This window comes from Calypte anna, chromosome Z, assembly GCF_003957555.1.
Source record: "Calypte anna isolate BGI_N300 chromosome Z, bCalAnn1_v1.p, whole genome shotgun sequence".
In the NCBI taxonomy this organism is placed as follows: domain Eukaryota; kingdom Metazoa; phylum Chordata; class Aves; order Apodiformes; family Trochilidae; genus Calypte; species Calypte anna.
The window spans coordinates 10,674,786-10,700,615 of record NC_044274.1 but is presented as its reverse complement, the minus strand read 5'-3'; the positions used below and the strand labels follow the sequence as shown (position 1 = coordinate 10,700,615).

Sequence of the window (25,830 nt, the reverse complement as noted above, 5' to 3'; positions counted from 1 at the left end):
CAGCCACCAAATCAGCACAGTGGAGGGGAGCACAGTGTCCCCAGGGTGCTGTCTGGAAGGGTGGTGGGAGATGGAGGGACAGAAGATCTTGGGAAGGGACAAGGTCTCTCAGGAGGAGGGTGGGGATGGGATGGGATGGGATGGGATGGGATGGGATGGGATGGGATGGGATGGGATGGGATGGGATGTGGTGGGAGCACGGGGGTGGAAATAGATGGAAAGGACCAGCCTGTGGGCTTCAGGATAAGCCCTGTGCGGTTGGTGTGTGGCTTTTTGGACCCTTGGGCCTGCTGATGCCACCCCCAGATAACCCAGCCGTGCCCCATGGATCCATTCCTCTCCCATTCCCAGTCTGACCCCCTTACCTGTCTGTCCCTAGACCTTATTTAACCCCAACAAGACTGTGGTGAAGATGTTCTTGGTGACCTACGACTTCCAGGACATGCCAGCCAACCACATGACCTTCCTACGCCATCGCATCTTCCTGGTGCCCGTGGGGGGAGAAGAAGGGGCCACCATGGCCCCCAGCAACCTGCTGGGGACCAGCCCACCCCGAAAGGTCCTCTGCTACCTGATGCACCTGAGGTAGGGCATGCCAGGAGGGGTGGGCACCCGCCCCAGGGTGGGCACCTGCCCCGGGGTCATCCCCAGGCTCCTCTCCCATGTGTCCCTGTGGGATGGCAGGCAGCCTGACCCCCCCTGCCCTGGGATGGGGTGGGTTGGAGCTGCTGCTCTGCTTCAGGACAGCGACCGCTCTCCCTCTGAAGGCAACCGGGGTGTGGCCACCTTCAGCAGGGGTCAGAATAGGCACGGGGGTCGTTCTTCCTTCCACTGAAAGCGTCCCCACTCGTGCCTGGGAGCCTGAGGTCCCTCTGGCCTGCTCTTTTCCCCTCTCAGGTTTCACAGCTCCAAGTCTGGGAAGATTTACCTTCACGGGGACATCCGGCTGCTCTTCTCCCGCAAGTTCATCGAGGTCGACTGGGGGATCCCCTACGAACTGAAATCCTTCACAGAGATGCCAAGGAACCCCTGCTACTCATCCTGGGCCTGACCTCCCGGGGACACTGTGGGAGCCTCCAGCCCAGCACTTTGGGGATAAGAAAAGGGCCAGTGAGCAAACACTGCCTTTGAAGTATTTTTCCCTCCCTGTTCTGAGCAGCACGGATGCCGTGCCGGTGCCCCGCAGCAGAGCTGGGGTCACCAAGGGGATTCAGCAGGAGGGGCAGGAGCTGGAGAGCAGCCCTGGTGCTCCAGGGACACGCCCGAGCTTCTGGCAGTGCTGCTTCCAGGTTGGAAACTTGGTGGGAGCCAGGGGAAGGGAGGGAAGAGTTTGGGTGGGGGGCTCCGGGTGGTCATGCTGATCCCGGGATCGGGAGCAGAAAAGTGTGGAGTGTTTTGTATTTATTAGTATTTATTGTTGCTGGGAGCACAGAGGAGGCACGTGCAGAGGATTGGAGGTGCTGTGCTGTTCTTCCTGGGGTTTGGGGTAAGGCTGAGGGGACAATGAAGAGGGCAGAGGATGCGAGCATCTTGGGATACAGAACAGAGGGTGACCCAGGGACAGCTCCTGGGTCAGGGATGTGTTTAAAAGCCTGAGAGAGGCCAGCAGGTCCTGGGCACCAGCCTGGGGAGGCCTCAAGACAGAGTCCAAGGTGTCTGTGTCTGGCAGTGGCTGTTACCACAGCTCCTGGAGCAAAGAGTGGTGGCAGTCACAGACACAGACTGGGGACCTGGGGCAGTGGGATGGGAATGGAGGATGGGGGCAGAGCCCCAATTTAGTCCCTGGGAGGAGGGGAAGCAGCAGATGTCACGGAACAGGACCGGGTGGATTTTCAGGAGGGGGTGTGGGGGTGACCTGGAGCAATGCCTGTCCCTGCGGCAGCCTCAGGTGCTGCGGGCTGAACCCAGCGTGGCTCAGAGAGGGAAAAAACCCAGTTTGCTGGAACCCTGCCTGCATCCCCAGTGACCTGGGCTCTGGGTAACAGCGCAGCTGAGAGGGACGAGAAAGAAGGGACAGGCCAGGCCAGGCCAGGCCAGGCTGCAGCGGGGTGGGACGAAGGCTCTTTAGGGCTCCTTCGAATGCCGGGGTGTGGGGACAGCCCAGGACCCGCCTCTGACTCACTGGGATGGGGCGAGGCTTCGCTGTGAGGCGGCCGAGAGGCTCCGGTACCGCCGGAACGGGGGTTTTGGGCCCTGTTTGCCCCAAGCCCCCCGCCCAGGCCGTGCCCTGCTCTCCCCCAGGCCCTGCGGTCTCCATGGCAGCGGGGGGTCCCCTCCCATGTTGTTCCGGCGTCCCAGCTCTGCCCCAGACACCGAGGTTCCCCAAGCCCGGCTTGCCCTTATGGGAGGCGACGGGGGAGGTGGGGCGCGGCTGTACCTGTACTTTTCGTGTTTGTTTCTAATTTAATAAAAAACACGCGTTTGGACACTGAAACCGGAGCGCGATGTTCCCTGCCGAGGGCGGAACTAAAGGCAACGGCCGCAGTGGCCGGAGGGACCCATCCCGGGAGACGAACCCGGAAGCCCGGGAGTCCATCCGGGGCGGCGGTGCGGAGCGGGGCGGGCGGCGGAGCGATGCTGGCACGGGCAGCGAGCCGGGCCGGGCCCGGGTTCGGCCTGCTGCAGGTGGGGCGGGGGGATCCGGGCTGAGCCCTGAGGGAGCCTTGGGATGGACTGAGGGGAGCGGGGGTGGTGTAGGGGCTCTTGGAGAAGGGGTGGGGGTGTTAGAGGCTTGGGGGGGAAAGGGGTGTGAGGGGTGTTTGGGGGCAGGGAGAGCGGTGAGGGGAGAAGGGACAGAGGGAAGCGGGAGGGAAAGGGGGGAGCAGCAGTGGGTGGGGGGTTAGAGCGGAGGCTGGGGACAGCCGGGCTAGGGAGGCACTGAGGAGAACTGCAGGAGCAAGGGGCTGCGGGGAGGAGGGTGAGGGAGCCCTGGTGGGAGCAGGTCCTGGGGGGTGAGCCAGAAGGGAGCCTCAGGCGAGAAGGCACAGGGTATGGAAACGGGTGGCCTGGCAGTGAGGTGGGGGCTGGAAAGGGGTCTGGCCGGGTTCTAAGTGGGGGCTGAGTGGGGAGGGAGAGATCCCGACCCACACCTTCCTGTCTGTCTGTCCATTAAGGTGCCAGGGAGGCGTCATTTCTCCCCGCAGTGGTGTTGTGAGGGAAGGAAGGACAGGGAGAAAGCTCCCCCCGACAGCTGCAGGGGAAGCTCTGGCACTGGTGCTGTGGGCACAAGCCCTGTCCCTGCACAGTGTGGGTTTGCTCAGGGCATCACTGGTGCTGCTGGTGCATCCCCACACCCTGGTGTGTCAGAGCTGCAGCCTCAGAGGGGAGCGCAGGGGCGGTGCCCTGAGGTGCAGGCAGCTCTTCTCCATCCTCTTCCTTTTCCTGCCTCCAGCTCTCCCAGCAGCTGAAGCGCTCGGCCTGGCTGTCCCCAGCACCACGCCGCTGGAACTCGGGGCTGCCCATGAACGTGGGGGTGCTCTTTGTGCCACAGCAGGAGGCGTGGGTGGTGGAGAGGATGGGCAAGTTCCACCGAATCCTTGAGCCTGTAAGGAGCCTGCTTTTCCCCCCTCCTGGATTCAGCAGATCCCTAGAGCTGTAGCAAGGCGTGTCCTCTGCAGGAGGATTCGGCGGATGGTGTGCTTGTTCTTCCAGATTTTTGACTGCCTGTAAACTAATTCTTCCTTGCTGGAGCACAGAGAAAACTTTAAGTTTCCACCGTGTGTAAAGCTCGATTGCTCTGCCTGCAGCACCTGCGGCGCACGGGGCACTTGGTCTTAGTTTCTGCAGCTCTCTCTGCTCTGACTGAGCTGCCTGGGGGAGGAAAACCTCAGACTGAAGGGCTCAGCCATCTTAATCCTGCCCTTTCCCCAGGGTTTGAACTTCCTCATCCCTCTGCTGGATCGGATTCGTTACGTGCAGAGTCTCAAAGAAATTGTCATCAATGTCCCGGAGCAGTCAGCTGTCACTCTAGGTGAGGAACAGTGTCTGTGTCCTGCCTGCTTCCTTCCCCTGCATCCCAGGTGAGCCAAGGGACAGCACAGGAGGAGTGCAGATGTCCCAGGATCCTGCTCCCAGCTCTGTCCCCAGGGACCCAAGCTTGGTTGTGCTGCTGGCAGTGGGAGCAGGACAAGCCCAGGAGGTCCTGGCTGCCCTTTCAGGGCTGCAGCTGCCTCTTCTTGCTGGGTTGAATGCATCCAGGCAGCAGTCCATTCTCAGGTGTTTTCCTGTGTTGAACTACAAAAAAGTCTCTGTGTTTCTGTAAAAAAAGCATTCCAGATCAGGTGAATGGACAGCTCTGTTGCAATTCAAAAATTCAACGTTCAGCAGTGACTGAAAAAGCATTCAGCTTTTTGTTCTGTTTTGTTTCCTCCTTAAATCTTTATTTATGGAAATGGCTACGCTATGAAACGTTTTGATCTGCAGGCCTGAGGCTTCTTGTGTATTAAAATGTCAGAATGCTGTGTTTTCTACAAGGCCTTTTTAACAAAACCTCTCGGATGAGGAGATCCCTCTCAGCCCATCCCTCTCACGTGCCCTGCTGCCGACACTAGGATGGGAAGGGAAGACCCTGCCTGGCTCTGCTGCTTCCCTGGGGGGGAGAGGGAGTTGCCATGTGTGCTCTTTGCTGCTGCAGTTAACAGGCTGTGTTGTTCTCTCCTGGCAGATAATGTCACCCTGCAGATTGATGGTGTGCTCTACCTGCGGGTTATAGACCCCTACAAGGTACCCTCTCTCAGGGATGTCCCTGGCAGGTTTCTTTCCTCTGTGTTTGCACATCCTGAACCATGAGGTCAGGGTTCCCCTCAATGCTGTCATCACCACTGTCTTTTCCTTCTGCTCACCAGGCCAGCTACGGTGTGGAAGATCCTGAGTATGCAGTGACCCAGCTTGCCCAGACAACCATGAGATCTGAACTTGGCAAACTCTCCCTTGACAGAGTCTTCCGGGTGAGCCAGGAGGTGGATGATGGAGCTGCCAGAATCTCTCCAAGCCCCTGGGAGCTTGGATGATCCCCTCAGCACCAAAACACCCTTTGCTTAGAGGGCTTGTTTCAGTGGGCCTCTCAGTGAACCCTTGAAGATGGGTCTTGTTTCAGTTGTTTTATTTTTTTTTAAAATAAGAGATGTTTTTTACCCTCCCTGGAAAGGGAGATGGGTGGCATCTGCCCAGAGCTGGCTGATCTGGCAGCTCTTTGCCCAGGCCCAGCTGTGAGTAGCCTGGATGTTCTGATTTGGGGTGTGGGCTGTAATCCTCATGCAGGAACAGGAGCTGTTTGTCCTCCTGCACCGTGTTTGCACCTGGGTTTGTGGCAGGTGCTCAGGCCTCAGGTTTGGGTCGGGGCTCTGACCCCACAGGAACCATTTGGCACTGCCTCTTGCCTTTGGAGATGGGGGTTTTTTGGCTGACCTTGGCCTGTCAGGGAGGTGTCTGTTTCCCTCCTCTCATGCCGAGTGCCTCTGCTTTGCTCTCTTCCCTTTCTCTTGTCCCTCCCAGGAGCGGGAATCTCTCAATGCCAACATTGTGGATGCCATCAACCAGGCCTCGGACTGCTGGGGCATCCGCTGCTTGCGCTACGAGATCAAGGACATTCACGTGCCCCCACGTGTGAAGGAATCCATGCAGATGCAGGTCTGCTTCCCAGGGAGAGCAGGCTGGGACGAGGGGGAAGTCTCCCTTTCCGTGTAGCACAGTTGTTCTCTGTCTAGAACTGGCAGCACTGGGCCCACCTGGGGTGAGGGGAGCCCATTGGCACTCTGTCTGCAAACGTAGAGCTACTGAGTAGATAATTCCTGTCCTTGTTTTGGCAGTGGTGGCCCCTGCGTTTGCACAGGAGCTCTGCTAGCTCCCTTTAAGGCTCTTTAAGAAGCAAATCCCAGAGCTGGAGGTCGCTCCTTGTGAAGAGCTGGTACCAGATCTCTGGGCTAGGAAGGGCAAGGGAGGGGAGGTGTCTGTGTGCTTAGGTGCGGACAGTGCTGATAAGCAGAACCAGACACATCTTCTGCCAAGCCAGGTTTCCCCAGGAGGGCTGTAGGAACATGGAACGTGTGCTCACCCTGCTGGCCCCACAGGAGGGATTTTCAGGCTGATCTCTGACCCCTGTCGGCAGGTGGAGGCAGAGCGACGGAAGCGAGCGACAGTGCTGGAGTCGGAGGGGACACGGGAGTCGGCCATCAACGTGGCTGAGGGGCAAAAGCAGGCGCAGATCCTGGCCTCGGAAGCTGAGAAGGCCCAACAAATCAACAAAGCTGCTGGTAGTGCCTGGGGCAGGAACATGGGGGGCCTGTGGCACCCCTCTGCACTGAGGGGGGATGCACCCTGGGGGGAGGCTGCACCCCTGTCTGTGAGCTGAGCTCCTCAGCCAGGCTGATCCTTCCCTGCTGGGGTCCTTGAGCTGGACTGCAGCTCTGGGGCTGCAGGAGGGAGTGTCGTGGCACTGCTGCTGGGGAAGAGGAGGCTTTGCATGGCTGAGGGTGTCCTGATTCCCTCCTTGATGAACGTGGTTTGCCAAGGTTCTGACGTGTGTTCTGCTGCGGTTGGTTGCAGGAGAAGCCAGTGCCATGCTGGTGAAGGCCAGGGCCAAGGCAGAGGCAATTCAACTCCTGGCAGCTGCTCTGGCACAGCAGGTGAGTGAGCCCCAAGCTGACACCTCCTTTAATGATGAAACCACAGCCAGGGTGGCAGCTGGCTTTGTCTCAGACACTCCCCAGCACCTTGGGCACCGGTGAGCGAGGGGTTCTGCTGTGTGTTGTGCTGGGTCAGGCTGGAGCAGGGGCTGCTCCTGGTGGATCTGTGCTGCTGCTGAGCCCAGTCCCTCTCTCCCCAGCACGGCAGCGCTGCTGCCTCTCTCTCAGTGGCAGAGCAGTATGTGAATGCCTTCTCCAAGCTGGCCAAAGACTCCAACACCCTCCTGCTGCCCGCCAACACCGGCGACATCACCAACATGGTTGCACAGGTCAGTGTGGTCAGAGGGACCCCGTCACCTCCCCAGGGGATGTGAGTGAGGGTGGCTGCCCGCAGGGCCCGGCCCTGTTCTCCCCACCCCTATGGCTCTCCCCTTCCCTCCAGGCCCTGGGCATCTACGCTGCGCTGACCAAGCCACAAGCTGTGAAGAACCAGGATGAGGTGCCTCAAGCCCATGAAGAACCCCAATCTCCCACCACGGAGGGGCTGAAGGCAGGGCAGGCCAGCTCCAGCTAGCGGGGCCAGGGTGGGAGGACCCCACAGCCTCCTCTGGGGGCTGCCAGCGGTCCTGCCCGGCCACCTGCCTCCCTCAGACGCTCTCCTTCCCTCGGTCCTTGTTTTGTATTTGGGTCTAAATCATGTAATAAATGGTAGGGGTGCTGCTGCTGCAGCAGGACCTGCCGTCTGCTGCTGAGGGGGATTGTCTCTCTGAGGTGAGCTTCTGCCCAGAGCTGCCAGGGGTGTGCAGTGATCCACAAAAGGAGCTGGGACATCCCTCTCCCTGGGGATGAACCCCCCCTCCCTTGGGGATCCATCTGCTTGGAGGGACCCCTTTCCCAGAAGGACCTCTTTCTCAGGGGGAAATCCCTCTTCTAGGGAGATATCCCTATCCCTGGGGTATATCCTTCCTGAGGAGTACCCACTCGTGGGAGGGATGTCCCTTTCCCAGGGGGGGAAAAGATCCCTTTGCTGGGGGGTAAATCCCTCCCATGGGATAGTCCGTCCCCCTGGAGAAATGTGGGCTCCCCTCGCTCTCCCGGTAGCTGCTTTCTTGCAGCGCACAACGGGAGGGTTCCCTATACCGCTCTCCTAGTATCCCGTCCCGCAGGGGAGGGAAGGGCCCCCGGCACGTAAGTTAATTAATGAGTGAATTAATCAAAGCTACGCCTGGGGGTTGGGGGGGGAGGAGTTGGAGTTGGGCGCGCACTTGGACCTCCGGCCGCCAGGGGGCGCTGTTGCCGGTTGTCCTTTCCCGCGCCGTTTCCGGCGGTGGGGCGGGGCGGGGCTGCAGCAGGAGTCGGGGCGGCCGCAGGTGGGACCGGGGTGTCCGGGCAGGGAGGTGTGGGGGGGCTGAGGTGTCCGGGGAGGTTTGGGGGGGCTAAGGTGTCCGGGGAGGGAGCTGTGGGGGCTGGGATGCTCGGGGTGTCCGGGGACTGGGTTGTCCAGGGAGGGAGGTGTGGGGGGGCTGGAGTGTCCCGGGTGTCCGGGGAGGGAGGTGTGGGGGGACAGGGGTGTTTGGGGAAGGAGCTGTGGGGGCTGAGGTGTTCGGGGAGGGAGGTGTAGGGGGACTGTGGTGTCTGGAGAGGGAGGTCCGGGGTGTCCGGGAAGGGGGGGCTGGGGTATACGGGGAGGGAGGTGTGGGGGGGCCGGGATGTCCGGGGAGGGAGGTGTGGGGGAGCTGGGGTGTTTGGGGAGGGAGGTGTGGGGGGGCTTGGGGAGCGGGCAGAGAGCTGGGATGAGGGTGAGGAGGCAAAGGGCGGCTCGGGTGTCAGGGTTCGGGGTGCAGAGGGTGTGGGGTGAGGGACGCTGAGGGGCTGCGGGTCGGATCTGGGTTTGGGGGGAGTGCGGGGAGCGAGGGCTGTGTCGAGGTGAGGGGGGCACAGGCAGAGGCGCAGGGTCTGAGCCCGCCTGTCCCCTTCCCTCCAGGATGCAGCGGTGGCCGGTGCTGCTCTTCCTGGCCTGGGTCTGCCTGCTCTTCTTCGCCGGCATCGGGCTCTTCATGAGCGGCTTCCTGCTCACCCGCATCGAGCTCTCCAGCAGCAGCTCCTGCTCAGACCCAGTGCTGCCGCCGCCTTGGGAGGGGCAGAGCCTCCCTCCAGGCTCCTGCTGGGCACCACGGCGCTTTTCCAAGGCCGTGCTTGTCATCATCGATGCCCTCCGTTTCGAGTTTGCCCGCTTTAACCCAGCCAAGGCCAGCCCTCTGCCCTACGAGAACAAGCTGAGTTTCTTGCGCCACCTGGAGACCTCCCAGCCCCTCCACGCCCGCCTCTACCGCTTCCGGGCAGACCCTCCCACCGCCACCATGCAGCGCATCAAGGGCCTCACCACTGGCTCCCTCCCCACTTTCATCGATGTGGGCAGCAACTTTGCCACCTACGCCATCCAGGAGGACAACCTGCTGGCACAGCTGGTGCAGAACGGTGGGTGGGAGAGAGGGTGGTGCCCTCCTGGGACTGGGCACCTGCAGTCTGCTGGTCGTAGCTTGCATGGGACCTTTATTCTTCTGGTTCTGGGGAGGGAGATGCTTGCAACACCCCCACTCCCTCAGCTAGTTCTCAGATGACAGCTGTGTCAGGCAGAGCTGTCACACAGGCAGGTGTCCTCTGGTGTTGTACTGGGAACAAAAAGTGGCTGGGATCATGGCTTATCATCTTCAAAGGTGATAAGAAAGCAGGTGAAAGTGGCTGTACTGGTGGTGATTGTCACAAGGTCACCACCAGGAATGGCTGTAGGACACAAAGGGCACCGAGTCCTGTGGTGCTTGCCTTCAGGTGAGATGCAAGGAGAAGGGAGGAGCTGGTGCCAGGTGTGCTGGGGAGGTGCCTCTGCCTCTTGGGCAGCAACTTCATCAGCATCCCTGCGCAGTTTGGTGCTGCTGGGCTGTTCTAAAGGGCTGTTAGACACAGTCATGGAATCATAGAATGACAGACTAGTTACACCCCTGAAAGAACACCTAGTTACAACCCCTTCCATGGTCAGGGATACCTCCCACTAGACCAGGTTTCTCCAAGCCACATCCAGCCTGACCTTGAACACTTCCAGGGAGAGAGAATCCACATCTTCCCTGGACAACCTCCTCCCAGTGTTTCCTCACCCTCCAAGGAAAGAGTTTCTTTCTAATATGTAATCTAAATCTACTCTCTGCCAATTTAAAACTGTTAACCCTCATCCTATTATCAGTCAGTGTTAGCCAGAGCGATTTCCTTCCAGTGCCTGGGAGGAGGCAGTGTCACCAGCCTGCCTGCTCCCCTGTGTGCCAGTGAGGTGGGCAAACACTGTAAAAAATCTGAGGCAAAAAACACTGGAACAGCTGGTGCCAGAGCTCTTCCATGGAAAGAGTTTCCATGCCATGCTGGAGAGCCTCAGGGGAAACAGGGAGTGCTGGCTGTTGTCAGGCAGGGCAGTGGGAAGTGTCAGGGGTTTGTCTTCCCTTTTTGGCATATGAAAAATCATCTTTGTTGTGTTGGGAGCCATGGTCCAGGGCTTAAAGCTTCTCCTCAGGCTCTGACAGAGCCATCTCCTGCCTTGGGTTTGGCAGAGTGGGTTTATGGGCCTTGGGCAGGGGCTTGTCTGCTCTGTGCTCCTGCAGTGCTGAGGTGCTGCAGGTGGCACACAGCTACTTCCTGGGCTGCCCAACCCACAAGTGCTTCTGCTGGTTGATGTGTCAGAAGCCAGTGACAAGTGAGGCTGTGTGTGTGGGTTTGGGGTTGACAGGGACTTGCAGGCTTAGAAACAGGGGTAGTGACTCCCCGTGTTCAAACTGATGTGCAGCCACATGGTATTTTAAAATTTTTGGTTGATTTTGAAGAGGGGTTAGAGAGGAGTGTTAAACAAGGGGCTGGAAAGAACCCTCCCACTGAGTTGAGAGGTTAAGATTGGATCCCCTTTTCTTCTGAACTCAGGAGTCTGGGTGTGGATGGGTCCAATCTCAGCCCTGACCATAAGAAAAAGTTTGGACCCTGGGTTCTGCAGTTGTCCCAGCTTAGCAGTTTGGGCAGACCAAAAACCAAAGGACAGTTGTAATAAAGGAGAATTGTACTAAAGAGGAGTGTAGGTGTTTGTTTTCCAGGTGACTGCTTTGCATGCCCACAATGGAGAAGCAGGTGACCTGGGGGCTGGAGCACCTCTGATAAGAAGATGGACTGTTCAGCCTGGAGAAGAGGAGGCTCTGGGGGGGCCTTAGAGAACCTTCCAGTCCATGAAGGGCCTACAGGAAAGCTGGGGAGGGTCTTTTCACCAGAGAGAGTAGTGACAGGACAAGGGGTAATGGTTTTAAACTGAAATGGGGTAGGTTTAGGTTAGATATTAGGAAAACTTTCTTCATCATGAAAGTGGCAGGATACTGGAATAGGATGCCTAGAGAAGTTGTTGATGCCCTTCCAGGGAAGTGTTTAAGGTCAGGTTGGATGAGGCTTTGTGACACCTGGTCTAGTGGGAGAGGTTCCTGCCCATGCAGGGGGTTGGATCTTCATAATCTTTAGGGTCCCTTCCAACCCAAGCCATTCTATGATTCTCTGACAGAATTGCTCTCTATTATATTCTCCCCCCGCCCTCCCCAAAGGGAAGCTAAAAGGAGAATAAAAACAGAGACTTAAAATTGGAAATTTAAGAAAACTGGAAACAGATTTACTAGCACGGGAGAAAGGCAGTAACATAAGAGATAAAGAACAAAAATACAATCATAGAATTGGCTGGGTTGGAAGGGACCTCAGAGATCATCAAGTCCAACCCTTGAACCACTGCTGTGGTTGCTAGACCATGGCACTGAGAGCCACATCCAGTCTCTTTTTAAATATCTCCAGGGATGGAGAATCCACTACTTCCCTGGGCAGCCCATTCCAATGCCGGATCACCCTCTCCGTAAAGAAGTTCTTTCTAATATCCAACCTAAACCTCCCCTGGCACAACTTGAGACCGTGCCCTCTTGTCTTGTTGAAAGTCGTCTGGCAAAAGAGACCAACCCCCCCTGGCTCCAGCCTCCTTTCAGGGAGTTGTAGAGAGTGATGATGTCTCCCCTGAGCTGCCTCTTCTCCAGGCTGAACAGCCCCAGCTCCCTCAGCCTCTCCTCATAGGGTCTGTGCTCGAGTCCCTTCACCAGCCTGGTTGCCCTCCTTTGGACCTGTTCCAGGACCTCGATATCCTTCCTGAACTGAGGGGCCCAGAACTGGACACAGTACTCGAGGTGTTTACATACACCCCCATCTCGCTGATGTCAGGATTCAGGTGCCTGAGGGCCCCTTGAGGCAGGGCTGGCTCAGGATGGGGCTCCAGGGCTCTTCCCAGCACCGATGGGTTCGGATTCTACAGAGCAGGTGGGGAGCTGGGGGTAGAGGAGCAGCGCAGGGAGGAGTGGGCGAGAGGGAGGAGGGGCTGGGGTCTGCCCGACCTTGGGAGAGTCTGGGCAGGGAAGGGGAGTGAATGGAGCCCTCTGTGTGCCAAACCCTGAGTCTGAAAGCCCTCCCTCCTCTTTAGTTCCTCATACTCAAACTACGGCAACAGTGTTGGTTTGTCTCAGTGACAGTTCAGTACCCCTGAAAGGATTGACCTCACTCTTTTTTTTGCTGTGCCTTTTACATCCTCACTGTCCATACACGTGTTCATGAAAGGTGCACATGGCTGCTTACCCAGTTACCTCTTCCCTTTCTTATAGATCTGTCTCCCTCTATCTTTGTTCATTTGCAGTTACTTCTTGTCACGGTCATTCCTCAACAAGTCAGTTTTTTGACCCTAAGTTTTAGTTAATCCATCTTACCATTGTATAAGATCATTTTGACTAATTGTCTCATTGTCTGCCTCTGTAGTTTCAATGCTACTCCAGGTGGCAGGGTAAAAGTTTAACTCAGGTTTAGTTTCAGAAGTTCAGCTGAAGTTCAGATACAATGAGCAGGGGCCTTCAGTTACAATTATTAGGTCCTTATCACTCCAGCTGCTGGTGCTAAGCCAAGCCACCTGTGTCAAGCAGTTTTCAGCTTGCTTGAATCTCAGCGTTTATACAAATAATTGTTAATGTTCTGTGGTCAGCTGAGTTTTGTCTTTCAACAAGGAACCTGTGCTTTGGACCCTGACCTGGCTTTGCCCAGGCTTTTTGCACTTGTCTGACTAACAGCATGGCTTGGGTGGGCTCCCTGCTCTCATTAATGCCTCTCTCGCTGCCTCAGGAAGGAGAGTGGTCTTCATGGGTGATGACACTTGGGAAGGACTCTTCCCAAAGAAGTTCTTCCGCTCGTACTTCTTCCCATCTTTTAACGTGAAGGATCTTCACACCGTGGACGATGGGATCCTGCAGCATCTCTATACAACTGGTAAGCAGCTCTTCCCCCAGGTCCTGCATACGTCCTCTGGGGCTCCTGCTGTGAATCTGAGGTAGGGCTGAAGAGTTTTTTTCCTCTTATGGGGTGCCAGACACTGCTGCCTGGGTGATCTAGCTTCATTTACCCAGAGAAGCTGGATTTCAGGTTCTGAAAACTGTTTCAGTGGAAAAAAAAAGTGTAGCTTGATGGGGCAAGGTAAGACTTCTACATCTGTCCTAGAAATACTCTGCTAGGGTAGAGCAGGGGATGTTAGTTTTAACACGTGGCTGCCCAGGCATGCACACAGTGAAGCCAGGAGGCTTGAGCATAGGAGTTCTCAGCAGAGTGTCAGTGGTTCCCAGTCTTGGTAAAAAGTTGAAGTGTGTGAATTTTAGGTGATTTCAGACCCTTCACTGAAGCTGTAGGACTGAGGGGAATGCTCCTTGCTTTATCTGTGTGTCAGTCTAAGTAAATCAAGGGTGCAGTGTCCCTTCCTGGGAAGTCCTTGTGCCTTTTAGGAGGGCTGCCATTCATCATGGAGCTCCAAACATGTTGGTTTTCCTGTGCTGAGACCCTGAAGCAGGGGGGAGAGGCCAGGGTAAGTTCTTAGGGTCAGCATCAGTGTGCTGTGCTCACATCCTGGGTGGAATGCAGGGAGGCACAGAGGTGAGTCTGGCCTGGAATATCTCCAGGGAACCCAAGTTCTGGGTTCTTTTACTGAACATCCTTGGGTTTTTAGCTCTGCTTATGGGAGGTTAAGGGTGTTCAAGGTGACCCAGGTGACCTCAGGCCATTCTCCTCCTGAAAGAGTCGATCTGCTTTAGAGCTGGGAGTGGTGGTGGCAGGAGAGGAAGAAATGGCAGTTTCCAGAGACAACCAGAAAGCTCTGGGAGGAGGGTCCAGGCACAGAGCCTGTGCCTGAATCCTAGGCCAGTGTGTGACAAGACTGCTCTTGTTTTGCAGTGGACAGTGGTGAGTGGGACGTGCTGATTGCTCACTTCCTCGGCGTGGACCACTGTGGGCACAAACATGGACCTGACCATCCTGAAATGGCTAAGAAGCTCACCCAGATGAATGAGATGCTCAGGTGATTAGAGCAGTGGGGAAGGGGGTTGCCAGGTGGCCTTTTCCTTCAGCCAGGCTGGTGGGAGCCTTCCCAGGGCATTCACAGATGCAGGGGGCAACAGGGAATGCTTACTGTGCCTTTTAACTTAGTGAATGGCTTCAGCCATCAGCATCTGAAACCCCAGCTGTGGTAGACGGTCTCAGCTGTCTAGACACACGTTCACATGTTCATGGTCATGTTGGCTTCAAAGCTAAGGCAGTTTTCAGGTCTTGGAGCCTTGATTCTCAACCAAACTGTGCAGCTGGAGTACATCTGAGCCTCACTCTTCCTGTGTTTAAAAGGGAGGTGTGGCTCTTTGAGGAGCACTGGAGAACCCTGGCTAGGAAATGCTTCATTTGCTGTGGTCAGCCCATGAGTTGAGTCTTTCTGTGAGAGGGAAGAATGGTATCCAGAAATCCTGATCCCTGCCTCAGCCCAACATGCTGCAGCTTTTGAGTCTTAGAACTGCTTCAGTTTTTACTGCTGAAAGGGAGTGAGTATCTCGTCCTGCTGCATCTGAGAGTTTGGTGCTTATCATGCCATTCCTACTGCGTCCTTCACAGACAAGTCCCCTCCTTTTCCCTTAAAAGTAGGAGGTTGCTCACTCACTCAACATGATGCAATATACAAGGCCCAAATAAAAACATCCCAAGTTTTGTTCCTATTGGGCACCATTCTCCTGAATTGCAGGGATCTTGAAAGATCTGAGTAAGATCTGAAAGCACTGAGTAACAAGCCACCATTCAGTGGAGTCTTAAGCAAGATCCATGCACTCTGTCTTAGGGTTCTGAATACTCATTTCAGTTTTGAAGCATCCATTGCCCTGCTCCCTGGCTCAGTTGCTAGAGCATGGAGTTGTGCTCAGATCCTTTTCTGGGCCTCACTCTGGTGCAAGCAGGCTTGGTGGCCACGTGTCCTCTCCCAACAGAGCTACATGGGCCCCTGACCAGGTAGGGGTTGACCTTCCTTATCTTGGTGACAGGTCCTTGGTGGATCACTTGGGGAATGACACCCTTCTTCTGGTGGCTGGGGACCATGGCATGACAGAGACTGGAGACCATGGTGGTGACAGTGAGAAGGAAGTGAATGCAGCACTGTTTGTGTACAGCAAATCTCCTCTCTTTGGCACCGTCCCTCCAGAGGTGAGAAAAAGCTGATCCTTAGCTACTACTGCCTTTGGTGACATCCAGGGTGGAAACTACATCCTGGGGTTTTGGAGAGTAAGGGTTCCATTGGGTGTGTTCAGATTGAGAAGGGTGGTGGGGAGTCTGTCACCATATCCAGGAGAAGAATGGAAAGCTGACACAGGATGCAGGTAACTGGAATTTTTGGGACCTGAGTTCTGGCCTGTCCAGCTGTGAGGGGATTCACAGTGGGGCCAGGTGACCTGTTAGGCAGCCAGGGCCAGGTTTCATCCTCTCCTCAGGGAGAGACGATTTGTTCTTCTGCTTTCCCCTGTGTTTTTCCCCTCCTGGCTTCTCCATACCTCCCCTGAACAGAGATGCCTTGCCCACCATCCTCTAGCCTGAGTGAAACACCACGTTTCTGTGTTCCTTCTGCATTTCTGATTCCTCCCCTCTCTCTTCAGGAGCCTGAGGCTGTTCCCCAGGTGAACCTGGTGCCCACTGTGGCCCTGCTGCTGGGTGTACCCATTCCCTACAGCAACATTGGGGAGGTGATGGCTGAGCTGTTCTCCAGGGATGATGATGCTGTGTCTGCAGCCTTGCAGCAGCTATCAGTCTATCACATCAATGCCAAACAGGTACAGCCTTTGGTGGGGCCTCCCCATGGAACTAGAGGGGAGAAGGAATGGATTTTTGAGCACTTTAACCACTTCTGTTTGGTGGAGGTGTGGTGGTGGTGCATTATCTTCGTGGGGAACTTATTTGGAAGAGTGTTTGCTCCAGTAAAAGGCAACACTGTTTTCCCCAAAGAGAAATGGGAGATGCCTGTTTAGTGCTTGCTCTGGAAAATACTGACCTGGAAGCTGGGATTCACTTCAGGATGAGGGTTGGTTGCAGGTGGTCAGAGGTGGATATGGTAACTGGGGAGACTGTCAGGGAGGCTGGTTCCTCAAGGCTGGAGGTGACAAGGGGCAAATTTTGTAAATGTAGATTCAGGAGTACAGATGGGTGGTTTGGTGCTGCTTCAGTTTTGGAGGAGAAACAGTTCTAGGTGAAAAACTATTGTAGGTAGGTGTCAGAAGGAAAACAGTAACAAAGGACATAATAAGAAACTCCATGTAACATCTGGGACTAAAGTGAGTTACAGAAGAAACAGTTTGTACCCATCACAGTGAAATACTCCATCAGCTAAATGACAAAATTTGTATGAAAGTGGCTCTTCCAGGCAATGGAGCAGGCTGTGTGCTAGGGCAAGGCAGAGCCCTTAAGGAGGACATAAGGCTGTTGTGGCTCTTGACATGTTACACACCCAGATTTGCTGCATGTTTTACAAAGCAGGGATCATAAGTGCCTCTGTTCCTGTTCTCTTGAAGTAGGAAGCAGAACGAGCTCTCCTTAGCCTACGACACACGTGGTTAATGTGAAGAATAGGGAGCAGGTTGATTTCATCCACTTTAAGCTCTTCAATTTTATGTCTGATCTCAGACAATGTAAAAGTCAACAGCAAGTGCAAATTAATAGCTGGTAATGACACAGAATTCTGGGGAACTTTTGTTACCAAAAGACTGTGTAAAGGGCCTTAATGATGCATAACCTTACCAGAGGTGAGGAACTGAGAGGTGTCAGCGTGGCTGCTGAGGTAGAGAAGTCACTTGAGAGGGATGTAGTGGGGCAGAAGGATTGTGCTTCCTGCCAGCCTTGATGGATTTGGTTGACCAGCCCTGAGTGATACATCTGGGGATGAGTCTGTCTTGGCAGACTGAGGCTGTTTCCCTTCTGAAGGGGCTGAGTGAAGGAAGACATCAGTGAAAATCCCTTTCCCAGTGCTGCCACCCGACCCTGTGTCCCTTCTCCCGTAGGTGGACCGCTTCCTGCACTCCTACTCCTTGGTGGCTCAGGACCTGCCAACAGAGCAGCTCCAGCACCTTCAGGAGCTCTTCTCTGGTGCTGTGGAGGAGCACGTTCAGCTCTTGGCAGAGGTGCAGGGGACAACACTCGTGCCTCCGGAGCTGGAATCCAGGCTGGGAAATCTCATCGGTCGCTTCCAGCTCTACCTACGGGAGGCACGGGCTGTGTGCACCCAGTCCTGGGCTCGCTTCCATCCCCTGCGTATGGTGGGGGGCTGTGCCCTCATTGCCTCTTCCTGCCTGCTCTGCTACATGGCCTCAGAGCTGGCTGCAACTTCAGACTCCTTCTATTGCAGCTGCCTCCTGTGCCCCCTGCTCTGGGGCCTGGTGGTGGCTGTTCTGCTTGGGCTGGCCCGTGCGTTCACCCAGGAGGGGCTGGATCTCCTCCTGGTGTCATCGTGGGCAGCTGCTGCTTCTCAGCTGGGTTTTTTCTGGCACTGGTGGGGCTGGCACCCCAAGAAAGCCCGTTGGGCTGGCAGTCAGCCACCCTTGGCCACCGTTGGCCCAAGGCAGAGGCTGGGAGCATGGCTGGGGCTGGCCTTCCCCATGAGCATTCTCCTATTCCGCTGCGGAGCCATGTTCTCCGATAGCTTCGTGGTGGCCGAGGCCCGGGTGGCCCCGTTCCTGCTGGCCTCACTGGTGGTGCTAGTAGTAGGGAAGCTCCACTGGGATGGTCGCCTGACTGTGCCAGAAGGTCCCAAGCAGCAGCTCCTTGGCTTTTCTTCTTACCGCAGAGAGATCTGGTACCTTCTGTGCCTTGTGGCCGCGCTCCTTGTCTGCGTGCGCCTCTCCGCTTTCTTCCACCAGTGCCGCGAAGAAATCCCTCAGTGCCGCCCCTCTGTTTTCCTCTCCCCCCTCGCCAGCCTGAGGAACACACGGGCCAAGAACCTCTTCTACCTCCTCTGCGTGGCCTTGCTGGCAGGGCTGGCCTACGCTGTGCGGAGGTGGCTGCGGCACTACGGCAACCTCAACAGCTCGGGGCCACCGGTGCTCTTCGTGCGATGGGGTTTCCCACTCCTGGTCCTCTGCGTCGCCTGCTACTGGGCTGTTGCCTCCAGTGCTGATGACACCCTGGGCAAGCTGCAGGAGCTGGTGCAGGTGGCAGTGGTTGCCTTTCCCCGGGCGGTGTACGGGCTGGCGTCCGTGGGGCTGCTGCTCCTGCTGTACGACCCCGTGACGGTGCTGGCAAAGGACACGCGGGAGCCGCAGGGATCCCTGGTCACTCCCTGCCTGGGGGTCCCCAGCTCTGAAGTTGACTTACTCCACGTCATCCCTCAGATCTACAAGAGGATGCAGGAGTCTCAGAAGAGCCGCCTGGAGCGGGGCAGCTGCTGGGCCACCGTGGCAGCGTACGGGTTGGGCAGTGTGTACTCTGCAGCCCTGGTCATAGCACTCACCCTGCTCAGCTTCCTCTTGATGCTTCTGCACAGCGAGCGGATGAGTCTTGCCTTCCTGCTCCTCTTCCTGGAGGCCTTCGTGCTGCTGCATATCCACACGTGTGCCAGAGGCCTTGCTGGAGATGCTGGTGAGTCAGGGCTCTGCAGGGCATCCTCAGGATACGTGACCTGGGCTTTATTTCTGCCGTGGCGTTGTCTTAATACCTGTGGGAGAGGCAGGGTCCAATCTCTGCTTTTGGCACTGGTCCCCAGGGGAGCTTGCCAGCTTTCGTAGAGCCCCTTAAAACCCCTAATAGAAGAGGGAGGTATGCAGCAGGGATGTAACACTGGAGGAGGAGGGGCCCTGTGTGTCAGGGAAGGGGTCTCTACATTCTCCCACTCTCCCCAGGGTGCATGCAGCCACTGAAAGCCACTGCTGCTGTTAGAGTCCAGTAGCAGGGCAGGCAGCAGCAGGAATGCCTGGCCCCTTGTCAAGTCTATTGTGGGAGCCTGACTGGTTTCTATCCATCAGAAGAGAGATTGTGAAGAGGGAACGTGGAAGAAAACCCAGTAGGCTTTTTTGACCATGGATCTGCCTTGTTCCTCAGTGCTAACCTCTCTCCCTCTGTCTTTTATTAAAATCTCACAGAGCCTTTTTCGGTGCCCTGGTACGCAGTCATCTCCTGGCTCCTTGCTGCTTCCCAGTTCTTCTATTCCACAGGCCACCAGCCCATCTTCCCAGCCATCCACTGGAACGCAGCCTTTGTGGGCTTCCACTCTGACCACAGCACAAACCTCCTGCCTGCTGTCCTGGTGGGCGCCAACACCTTTGCCTCCCATATCCTCTTTGCAGGTAAATCAATTTCTTCCTGGGCTGTTGAGCAGACATGGCTCAGTGCTTTGCCTTCTCTGGAGGCCTGCAGGCTGAGCATGAGGTGATGAAGGCTCCATTTCCAGCTGAACAGCAGCGTCCTCGCTGTCCCCTTCTGGGGCCACAGAGCTGCCTGTGTCCTGCAGCCTCCACGCAGTTGTGCCTGAACAGCAAACTGGAGCTGGGGTGTATGCATCCTGCACGTTCAGGGCATGATGGCAGAGCCTGGACTACTCCTCACCTCCTGGGCTCCAGTAACTTCATTTGCCTTTGTCCTTGAGGTAGTTGGCTGCCCTCTGCTCCTCCTTTGGCCCTTTGTGTGTGAGGTGTCCAGCTCGCAGAAGAGGAAGCCCAGGAAGGAACCCCAGGAGGAGCTGCAGGAGGCAGAGGAGCACATGATGGAGATGAGGCTGAGGGAGTCCCCCGAGATGTTCTCCAATGCTCTGCTGCAGCTGGGGCTGAAGTACCTCTTTGTCCTTGGAATGCAGGTACAAGCAGAGGTGGGGTGTCTGTGGGGGAGGCTGTCCAAGAGGAAGTAGGTGTGCTGTGAGAACCAGGGGGCACTCAGGGCATGGACAGGCCCAGGGGTGATACTTCTGGTTGCAGGTGCAGAATCACCTGTACAGGTCCTCTGTGAGCCATACCTTTTGCTCTGTGCTTTGGGAAAGAGTCACAGTTTAAGACTGGGCCAGTGATTAAATGAGTAACAGATGATCTCTGTTAACCTCTCCCTCTCCCCTGTAGGGAAAGGAGAGAATAAGAAAGAGAGACTTAGAGGTTGGCAATTAAACTGCACAGCTCTAATGAAACAATGGTGTAGAAAAGGAGATTGATGAAATATATACAAATATACCCAAAAGCAGAATTACATTCCACCACTGAGGCTGCTGGGCAGGCCCTGGAAAAGTCCCAGTCAGCAGCAGACAGGTGCTGGGTACAGGGCTCAGGAGGACATAGATTGGGATCAAAGGCAGAAAAACAGATGGAATCCTCTCAGGATGCCAGCTGTGGACAAAGAAAGCTTGATCCTTGTGATCCCTCAAATTTATACTGAGTATGATGCATATGGGATGGAATACTCTGCTTGGTTAATTTTGTTCACCTGTGTGCTCCACTCCTCCCTAAAGCAGGTGTGACCCCTTTACTCACTTTCTCCTGGAGCATGAGATGTTTTCAGAACCAAGCAGTGGCCTTGACCTGTCCAGAGTGGCAATGCCTTCAGAAACTATAGCATTCTCATCCTCCTCCCCCTTCTCCCAACCACTTTTACCTATGTTACACCAGCTCTGGTTTTCATCTGGACCTGTGCTGTGGTGGTGTAGGGAGCTGGACATCAGAAATTCAATCCTGTGAAAGCAGTGAATAGTTTTCTAGGGTTTAGCCCTTTAAACCACATTTTGAGCCTTCCTCTCTACTGTCCCAGCCTGGCCCCTAGGGAGCCTTTGTGCACCCCAAGCTGTTTGTGTTTCCTGACTTGATGACATGATGGAAGGGAATCCTCTTTGGGATTCTTACTTCTTGTGTGCACTGAACCAAATTCTGGTGTGTGCAGTTTAGCATCACCTCTAGATGTCAACCTAGTGCCCAGGAGGTCTCTCCACAGTCACTTGTAACTCGTTTTTCCTGATCTTCCTTACAGCTTCTGGCCTGTGTTTGTGCAGCTATGATCCTCAGGAGGCACCTCATGGTGTGGAAGGTCTTTGCCCCAAAGTAAGTCCCAGGAGTTGCTCTGAAGCTGTCTTAGGGCTTGTATCCCTCATATCTTGTCAACAGTCTGTAGGCAGTGACAACAGAAAAGATGCTGTGATAGATCCTGTATTACTTATTGCCTGGTGGGGGCTCTAGGAATGTCCCTACCTAATTTCTTCAAGCTCAGAAGCAGAACTCAACCTAAAGCATAAAATTTCTCCTTATTACAGAACCATAGAATTTTTGTGTTTGGAAAAGACCTTTAAGATCATCAAATCCAACCATTAACCCAGCACTGCCAAGTCCACCACTAAACCATGCCCCTAAGCATGGACTCACAGAGCCCACCTGGAAGCTGAGAATATGAAGGGCATAGACCCAAAGACCAGGAATGGTAAACCCAGAACTGGTAAAACAGCAAACCTTTGGGGTAGTAGGAGTGAGGGGTGGCCTTGCCCTCTGAGGGATTCAGAATCCCACCTGGGTGTTGTTCCAGAATGGCTTCTTAACCAGAGGTGTGCTTGGCTTCCAGGCTGGAGGCAGCAGCTGCTGGGGGGTGAATGTAATCCAGGTTTCAGAGCACTGTGCTCTTGCTGTCAGGAAAACCACTCTGCTGGGAGTGAGGGCAGAAGCCTGTCCTTGCTGGTTATCCTCTCCTGACTGCCTCTGTTGTGCCCACAGGTTCCTCTTTGAGTCGTTGGGTTTTGTGGTGAGCAGCATCTGCCTCCTGCTGGGGATCTCCCTGGTGATGCGTGTGGACTGTGCTGTCAGCACCTGGTTCAGGCACCTTCAGCTCAGATAGCCTCAGAGATGTGGGGACCCTGACCTGCTCGTCAGCCCAGTCTGCAGTTGTCTCCCTGGTCCCAGGAGGGTTACACAAGCCACCAGCAACGAGTGCCTGCTGACAGCACTCAGGGATTGTCCCCAGCTCCCTGCCTCCATGCTGCACAAAAGGACCTGAGCCAGTTCTTCCCTGCTCATGGGGATGGTGTTTCTCAGCAGTGGAGGTCAGAGCTCTCCCTGGGCATCTCTTGGCAGTGGGTGGAATCCACTGCAGGAGACTGAGAAGCCAGAGTCCTGAAGGGCTCCTCTGGAGAAACACCAGCTGCGTGTCTGCTGCCTTCCTGACAACTCTCTCTGCTATGCACAAGGTCAGCTTCAGTGGCCAGCAAGGTGCCACCTTGCCTGTGCAGAGACAGGGACTCACAGGAAGGGGCTGAGGAGGGGAGAGCAGGGAGATGGGAGAGGGAAGGTCCTGCAGCCAACACTGCTCTTAGTGTGCTCAGTTTTCATGCTGGGATCGAAGTGCACATGGTTTCACATATGGATGGTTTCTGGGGTCTCAGCTCCTCTGTAAAGCCAGTTGGTTGCTCTGTAGTGAGGCCATGCTTGCCTTACATTCCCATTTTCCTGGTCTTCCTCAGTCCTCCAAAGGGCAGCAGGGAGCAGTGCAGGCTGCTTTGTACAGCCCGAAGCAGGCTTAGCTTGTTGGGTATGTGGGCACAGGGACAACAGTGCCCACAGCCCAAAAACTCTCCACTTGGGGTCTTGGTGTCTCCTTGGGCTGGGCTGCAGCAGCCAGGGCTCTTGATCCCTTCACAAGCATGTGCTGGCAGATGCTGGCTACTGATTGTGAATGGTTGAGATGCAGCAGGATGTAGTGACAGAGCAGTGGCACATCCCCACCTTAGATCTGGTGAGGAGGAAAGGGATGTGGAGCTGTTCCAGCTGAAGAAGTGGCTTTGGTGTGAGTGCTGGTGCTTGGGAAGAGCTGCTCATGAAAGCCCTGAGGAGGTGACAGCTCTCCTAGGAGGCAGCTTAGCTCACAAGTATCTGTACACATGCTGGGGGGTTCTCTCACCTTGAAGGATCTGCAGACCCTGCAGCCAGTGGCATCTCTGATCCCACATTTGGTGCTTGTCTTCCTCTTGGCAGTGGTGTTCTCTCTGGGCCTCCAGGCTGCACATCAGCCACCCCAAACCCACCCTTGACTGCTCATGGTCAGGGGACCCCATGTTTCTGTACGGGCAGAGGTAGAGGACAGTGGCTGTGGGGACAGCCACACCCCAGCTGCATTTTCCCTGCAGTTCAATGGGAGGAGAAATTCCTCACTGCCCTGAACCACTCTGCAGTGTCTCTTGGTGCTCTGAAACCTTTTGTCTCTTTTCCCACTGGAATTTCCCTTGCCTGGGATTCCTGCTTTGACTTACGTTGTAGTGCTGTTTGTTTTTTAACTCCTGCACCACAACTTGGCCCTCTTTATGTTCCACACTGAAAACTGCTGGTGTAACTCCAGATCCTTCCTTTTCTCTGCCCTGGAGAGTGTCAGGGGGAGCATCTTGTCACCTCTCCCATCATGTCAGTTCTTGCTGCTATGCCCAAGTGCCCAGTTTCTCTGGAATGCAGCTCTTGAGGGAAGGTTTGGTTTTGTATATCAGCCCTGCAAAATGCTTCCTCAGGTGTTAGGGTGTCATTCCAGGGAGGCTTAAACTGCTCTAATTTGGGCTTTCCATTGCCTGGCCTTCCTTCTCCCCTTTTGGCTGTGCTCTCCCACCTCAGCCTTGCATCTCCCTGCTGTGTGGGCTGAGTTTTACCCCAAAACAACCATTTTGCAGCTGGATTGACTCACCAGGCTGCCTCAGCACCTGGCTGCACACACACTGGTGCTGGTTTGAGGCAAGGGCCAGCAGTATGCAGCAGGGGAATGTGTTGGAAGCAGGAAGGCATCAAACCATGATTAGATAGGCTGAAGCAGTGCCACCCTTAAAAACAGGGTATTTCCTTTATGCTGTGACTCCGTGGTGCCACAGGTGCTGGAGGGGCCATGCTGATGGTTGACGGGTGCATCTGTGTGGATGGGAGGAAGGGAGTGGAGGTAGCATCTGCCCAGTGAATTTTCATTTAACATGAGGTTAGCCTTGGTAACGTGTTGCTGAACTGCAGGACTGGAGCCCCAGGAGGTCTTCTCATCACCTTGTAACCTGGTCAGGAGTCTGCTGCCCGACCATATTTGTGCTGGCAGAAATCCTGATGGTCACTAGTGCTGCAGAACTGCTCCTGACATCGCCACAGCTGCCACCTTGGCCCCCTGGACTTTCTTCTCTCTCATCTCTAAGACTTACGCCCCTCTCAGTGGCTGCTGTCACCCTGCTGAGCCTTCCCATGCCTTTTGTTCATGGTGGGAGCTCAGCTGGCCCTTGGGCATCCTCTCCTCATCCCTCCATGCCACCCCTCTGTAGGTGCAGCCTGATGGCGACAGGGGCCTTTGGGTGACATCAGAGCTGTGGCAGCATGAGAACATCCACACTTATGTCACTGGAGACTAAACAAATCTTGTGACAGTAAAGCTGCAAGAGCATCCTTATCTCTGCAGAGCTGCCAAGGAGTGCTAGCTGCTCTCCCAAGGCAGACTGCTACACCAAAGAGTCAGATTCCAGCAGAGGAGTTTTCCCAGGGCTGGAGATGCTCGTGCTTTCTTTCATTCAGGTTTTTGGTTTGTTTGGGGTTTTTTTTTCCAGTCTTTGCTAGCCTTCTCCAGCTGACTGCTGGGCTGCCTTTCTCCTGATTGTCCTGGGGATGACAGATCCAGTGATCTGGGAAGCATGCTGCTGATGCTAGAGCAGGCATGGCTGAGTTTCCTGATCCAAAACAACAAGGAGTCTCTGGAGGAGGGTGCCCACTGGCTCTTTGGGAAACCCATCATGCTGGGTGAGGAGCAGGCTCTGCCCTCTCAGCCCCTTTCCAAGGTTGTCTCTGCAGCCTGTTGCGTCTCTCCTGGAGCAGGGTTCTGGTTTCAGTGTCCCTGTCCTGAAGGTGACATCCTCAGTGTGCTCTGCAGAGCAGCTCCATCCTGCACTCCGCAGGGATGCTGTGTGCACTCCACAGCCAGGCTCCTGTTCCTCAGCCACGGGAGAGCTCCACTGGGAATCTTCCCTGTGGCAGGATGTGTCTCGTGGTCCTGGTGCAGGCTGCAGTCCTGTGTCATCCGTGCCACCTGGAAAATGTTTAGCAAAAGTGGCCAGTGCTGCCAAAAAGTGTCTGCTGCCCCCCGAGATGTCCCCACAGTCCTGTCCCCACGGTGTCCAGAGGGTGACACTGCTCTTAGGAGGGGGGACAGGGCTTGCTGTGTCTCTGTTCCCACCCCCATTTCTCCATCCCCTCTCTTCCCGTTCTCCCATCAGCACATCACCCGTGCCAGGACACGGCCCCGTTCCCTTGCCCATGAGGAGCAACCTCTCCCACTGGAGAGCAGCGTGGGGTGATTGCTGCTTTCTGGTTTGTTGTTGTTGACCTCTCTGTGCCTCGGTGCCCCGCGTGGGATAAACAAAGGGGATAAAGACCCAGTTCTGGAAAGGGGATAAGATCCAGTTCTGGGACCTGCTGCTGCCTTGGCCGGGTGTCTCTGTGTGTTTCTCCCTTTGTGCTTTTGTTCCCGTTCAGCAGCTGTGCTGGGGAGGTGGCAGCGATGCCCAAGCCTCTCCCGCGAGGTAAAGCTTTTATTATTTTTTTTTTCCTTCAAATAAACCCTGAAACAGGCAAGTTGGCAGCGCTCATTCACCCAATGGCTTTGCCTCTGGGCTGTTGTGGTTCCCGTGCCCAGCCCCACTCACAGCGCTAACACCCCACACACACACACCCTTCCGTGGTCCTCGCCAAGGGGATGGGGTGGGAGGCGTCTTGAGGGTATCAAATGAGTGATTAATTAATCGGTGATGGGCGAGATTCGCCACCCGGGTGTGGGGTGAGGCTCCGGGTGGCTGCGAACAGCTGGTGGCGAATAAAGCCGT

At 55.6% G+C, this 25,830-nt stretch overlaps 3 protein-coding genes across 9 annotated transcripts in view; all 3 read left to right on the top strand.

Moving 5' to 3' along the window:
* Positions 1 to 2,011, top strand: part of FAM214B (family with sequence similarity 214 member B) — a 34,066-nt gene extending 32,055 nt beyond the window's left edge. For all 5 annotated transcript variants that reach the window (XM_030467917.1, XM_030467918.1, XM_030467915.1 and 2 more), the window contains 2 exons: positions 380 to 585; positions 898 to 2,011. In XM_030467917.1, the coding sequence (XP_030323777.1) occupies positions 380 to 585; positions 898 to 1,051 (360 nt within the window). In that variant the 3' untranslated portion in view covers positions 1,052 to 2,011. The remainder of the gene's footprint in view (positions 1 to 379; positions 586 to 897) is intronic.
* A 523-nt stretch (positions 2,012 to 2,534) lies between these two features.
* Positions 2,535 to 7,375, top strand: STOML2 (stomatin like 2). 2 transcript variants are annotated; one of them, XM_030467001.1, is made up of 10 exons: positions 2,535 to 2,625; positions 3,392 to 3,544; positions 3,871 to 3,970; positions 4,664 to 4,722; positions 4,845 to 4,946; positions 5,494 to 5,628; positions 6,107 to 6,251; positions 6,544 to 6,623; positions 6,824 to 6,952; positions 7,066 to 7,375. In XM_030467001.1, the coding sequence occupies exons 1-10, from the start codon at positions 2,575 to 2,577 to the stop codon at positions 7,195 to 7,197; spliced, it is 1,086 nt and encodes a 361-aa protein (XP_030322861.1). In that variant the 5' UTR covers positions 2,535 to 2,574; the 3' UTR covers positions 7,198 to 7,375. The 2 variants fall into 2 exon arrangements, with proteins under 2 accessions (XP_030322861.1, XP_030322862.1); XM_030467002.1 differs by lacking the exons at positions 2,535 to 2,625; positions 3,392 to 3,544 and adding an exon at positions 3,565 to 3,633.
* A 586-nt stretch (positions 7,376 to 7,961) lies between these two features.
* PIGO (phosphatidylinositol glycan anchor biosynthesis class O) lies at positions 7,962 to 25,742 on the top strand. Of its 2 annotated transcripts, XM_030467710.1 has the most exons (11): positions 7,962 to 7,993; positions 8,608 to 9,101; positions 12,840 to 12,983; positions 13,935 to 14,058; positions 15,059 to 15,218; positions 15,665 to 15,838; positions 17,060 to 18,632; positions 19,133 to 19,336; positions 19,640 to 19,842; positions 20,994 to 21,064; positions 21,725 to 25,742. In XM_030467710.1, exons 2-11 carry the CDS (start codon positions 8,609 to 8,611, stop codon positions 21,843 to 21,845), a joined length of 3,267 nt encoding a protein of 1,088 aa, XP_030323570.1. In that variant the 5' UTR covers positions 7,962 to 7,993; position 8,608; the 3' UTR covers positions 21,846 to 25,742. The 2 variants fall into 2 exon arrangements, with proteins under 2 accessions (XP_030323570.1, XP_030323571.1); XM_030467711.1 differs by lacking the exons at positions 20,994 to 21,064; positions 21,725 to 25,742 and having other exon boundaries at positions 19,636 to 19,772.
* The last annotated feature ends 88 nt before the right edge of the window (positions 25,743 to 25,830 follow it).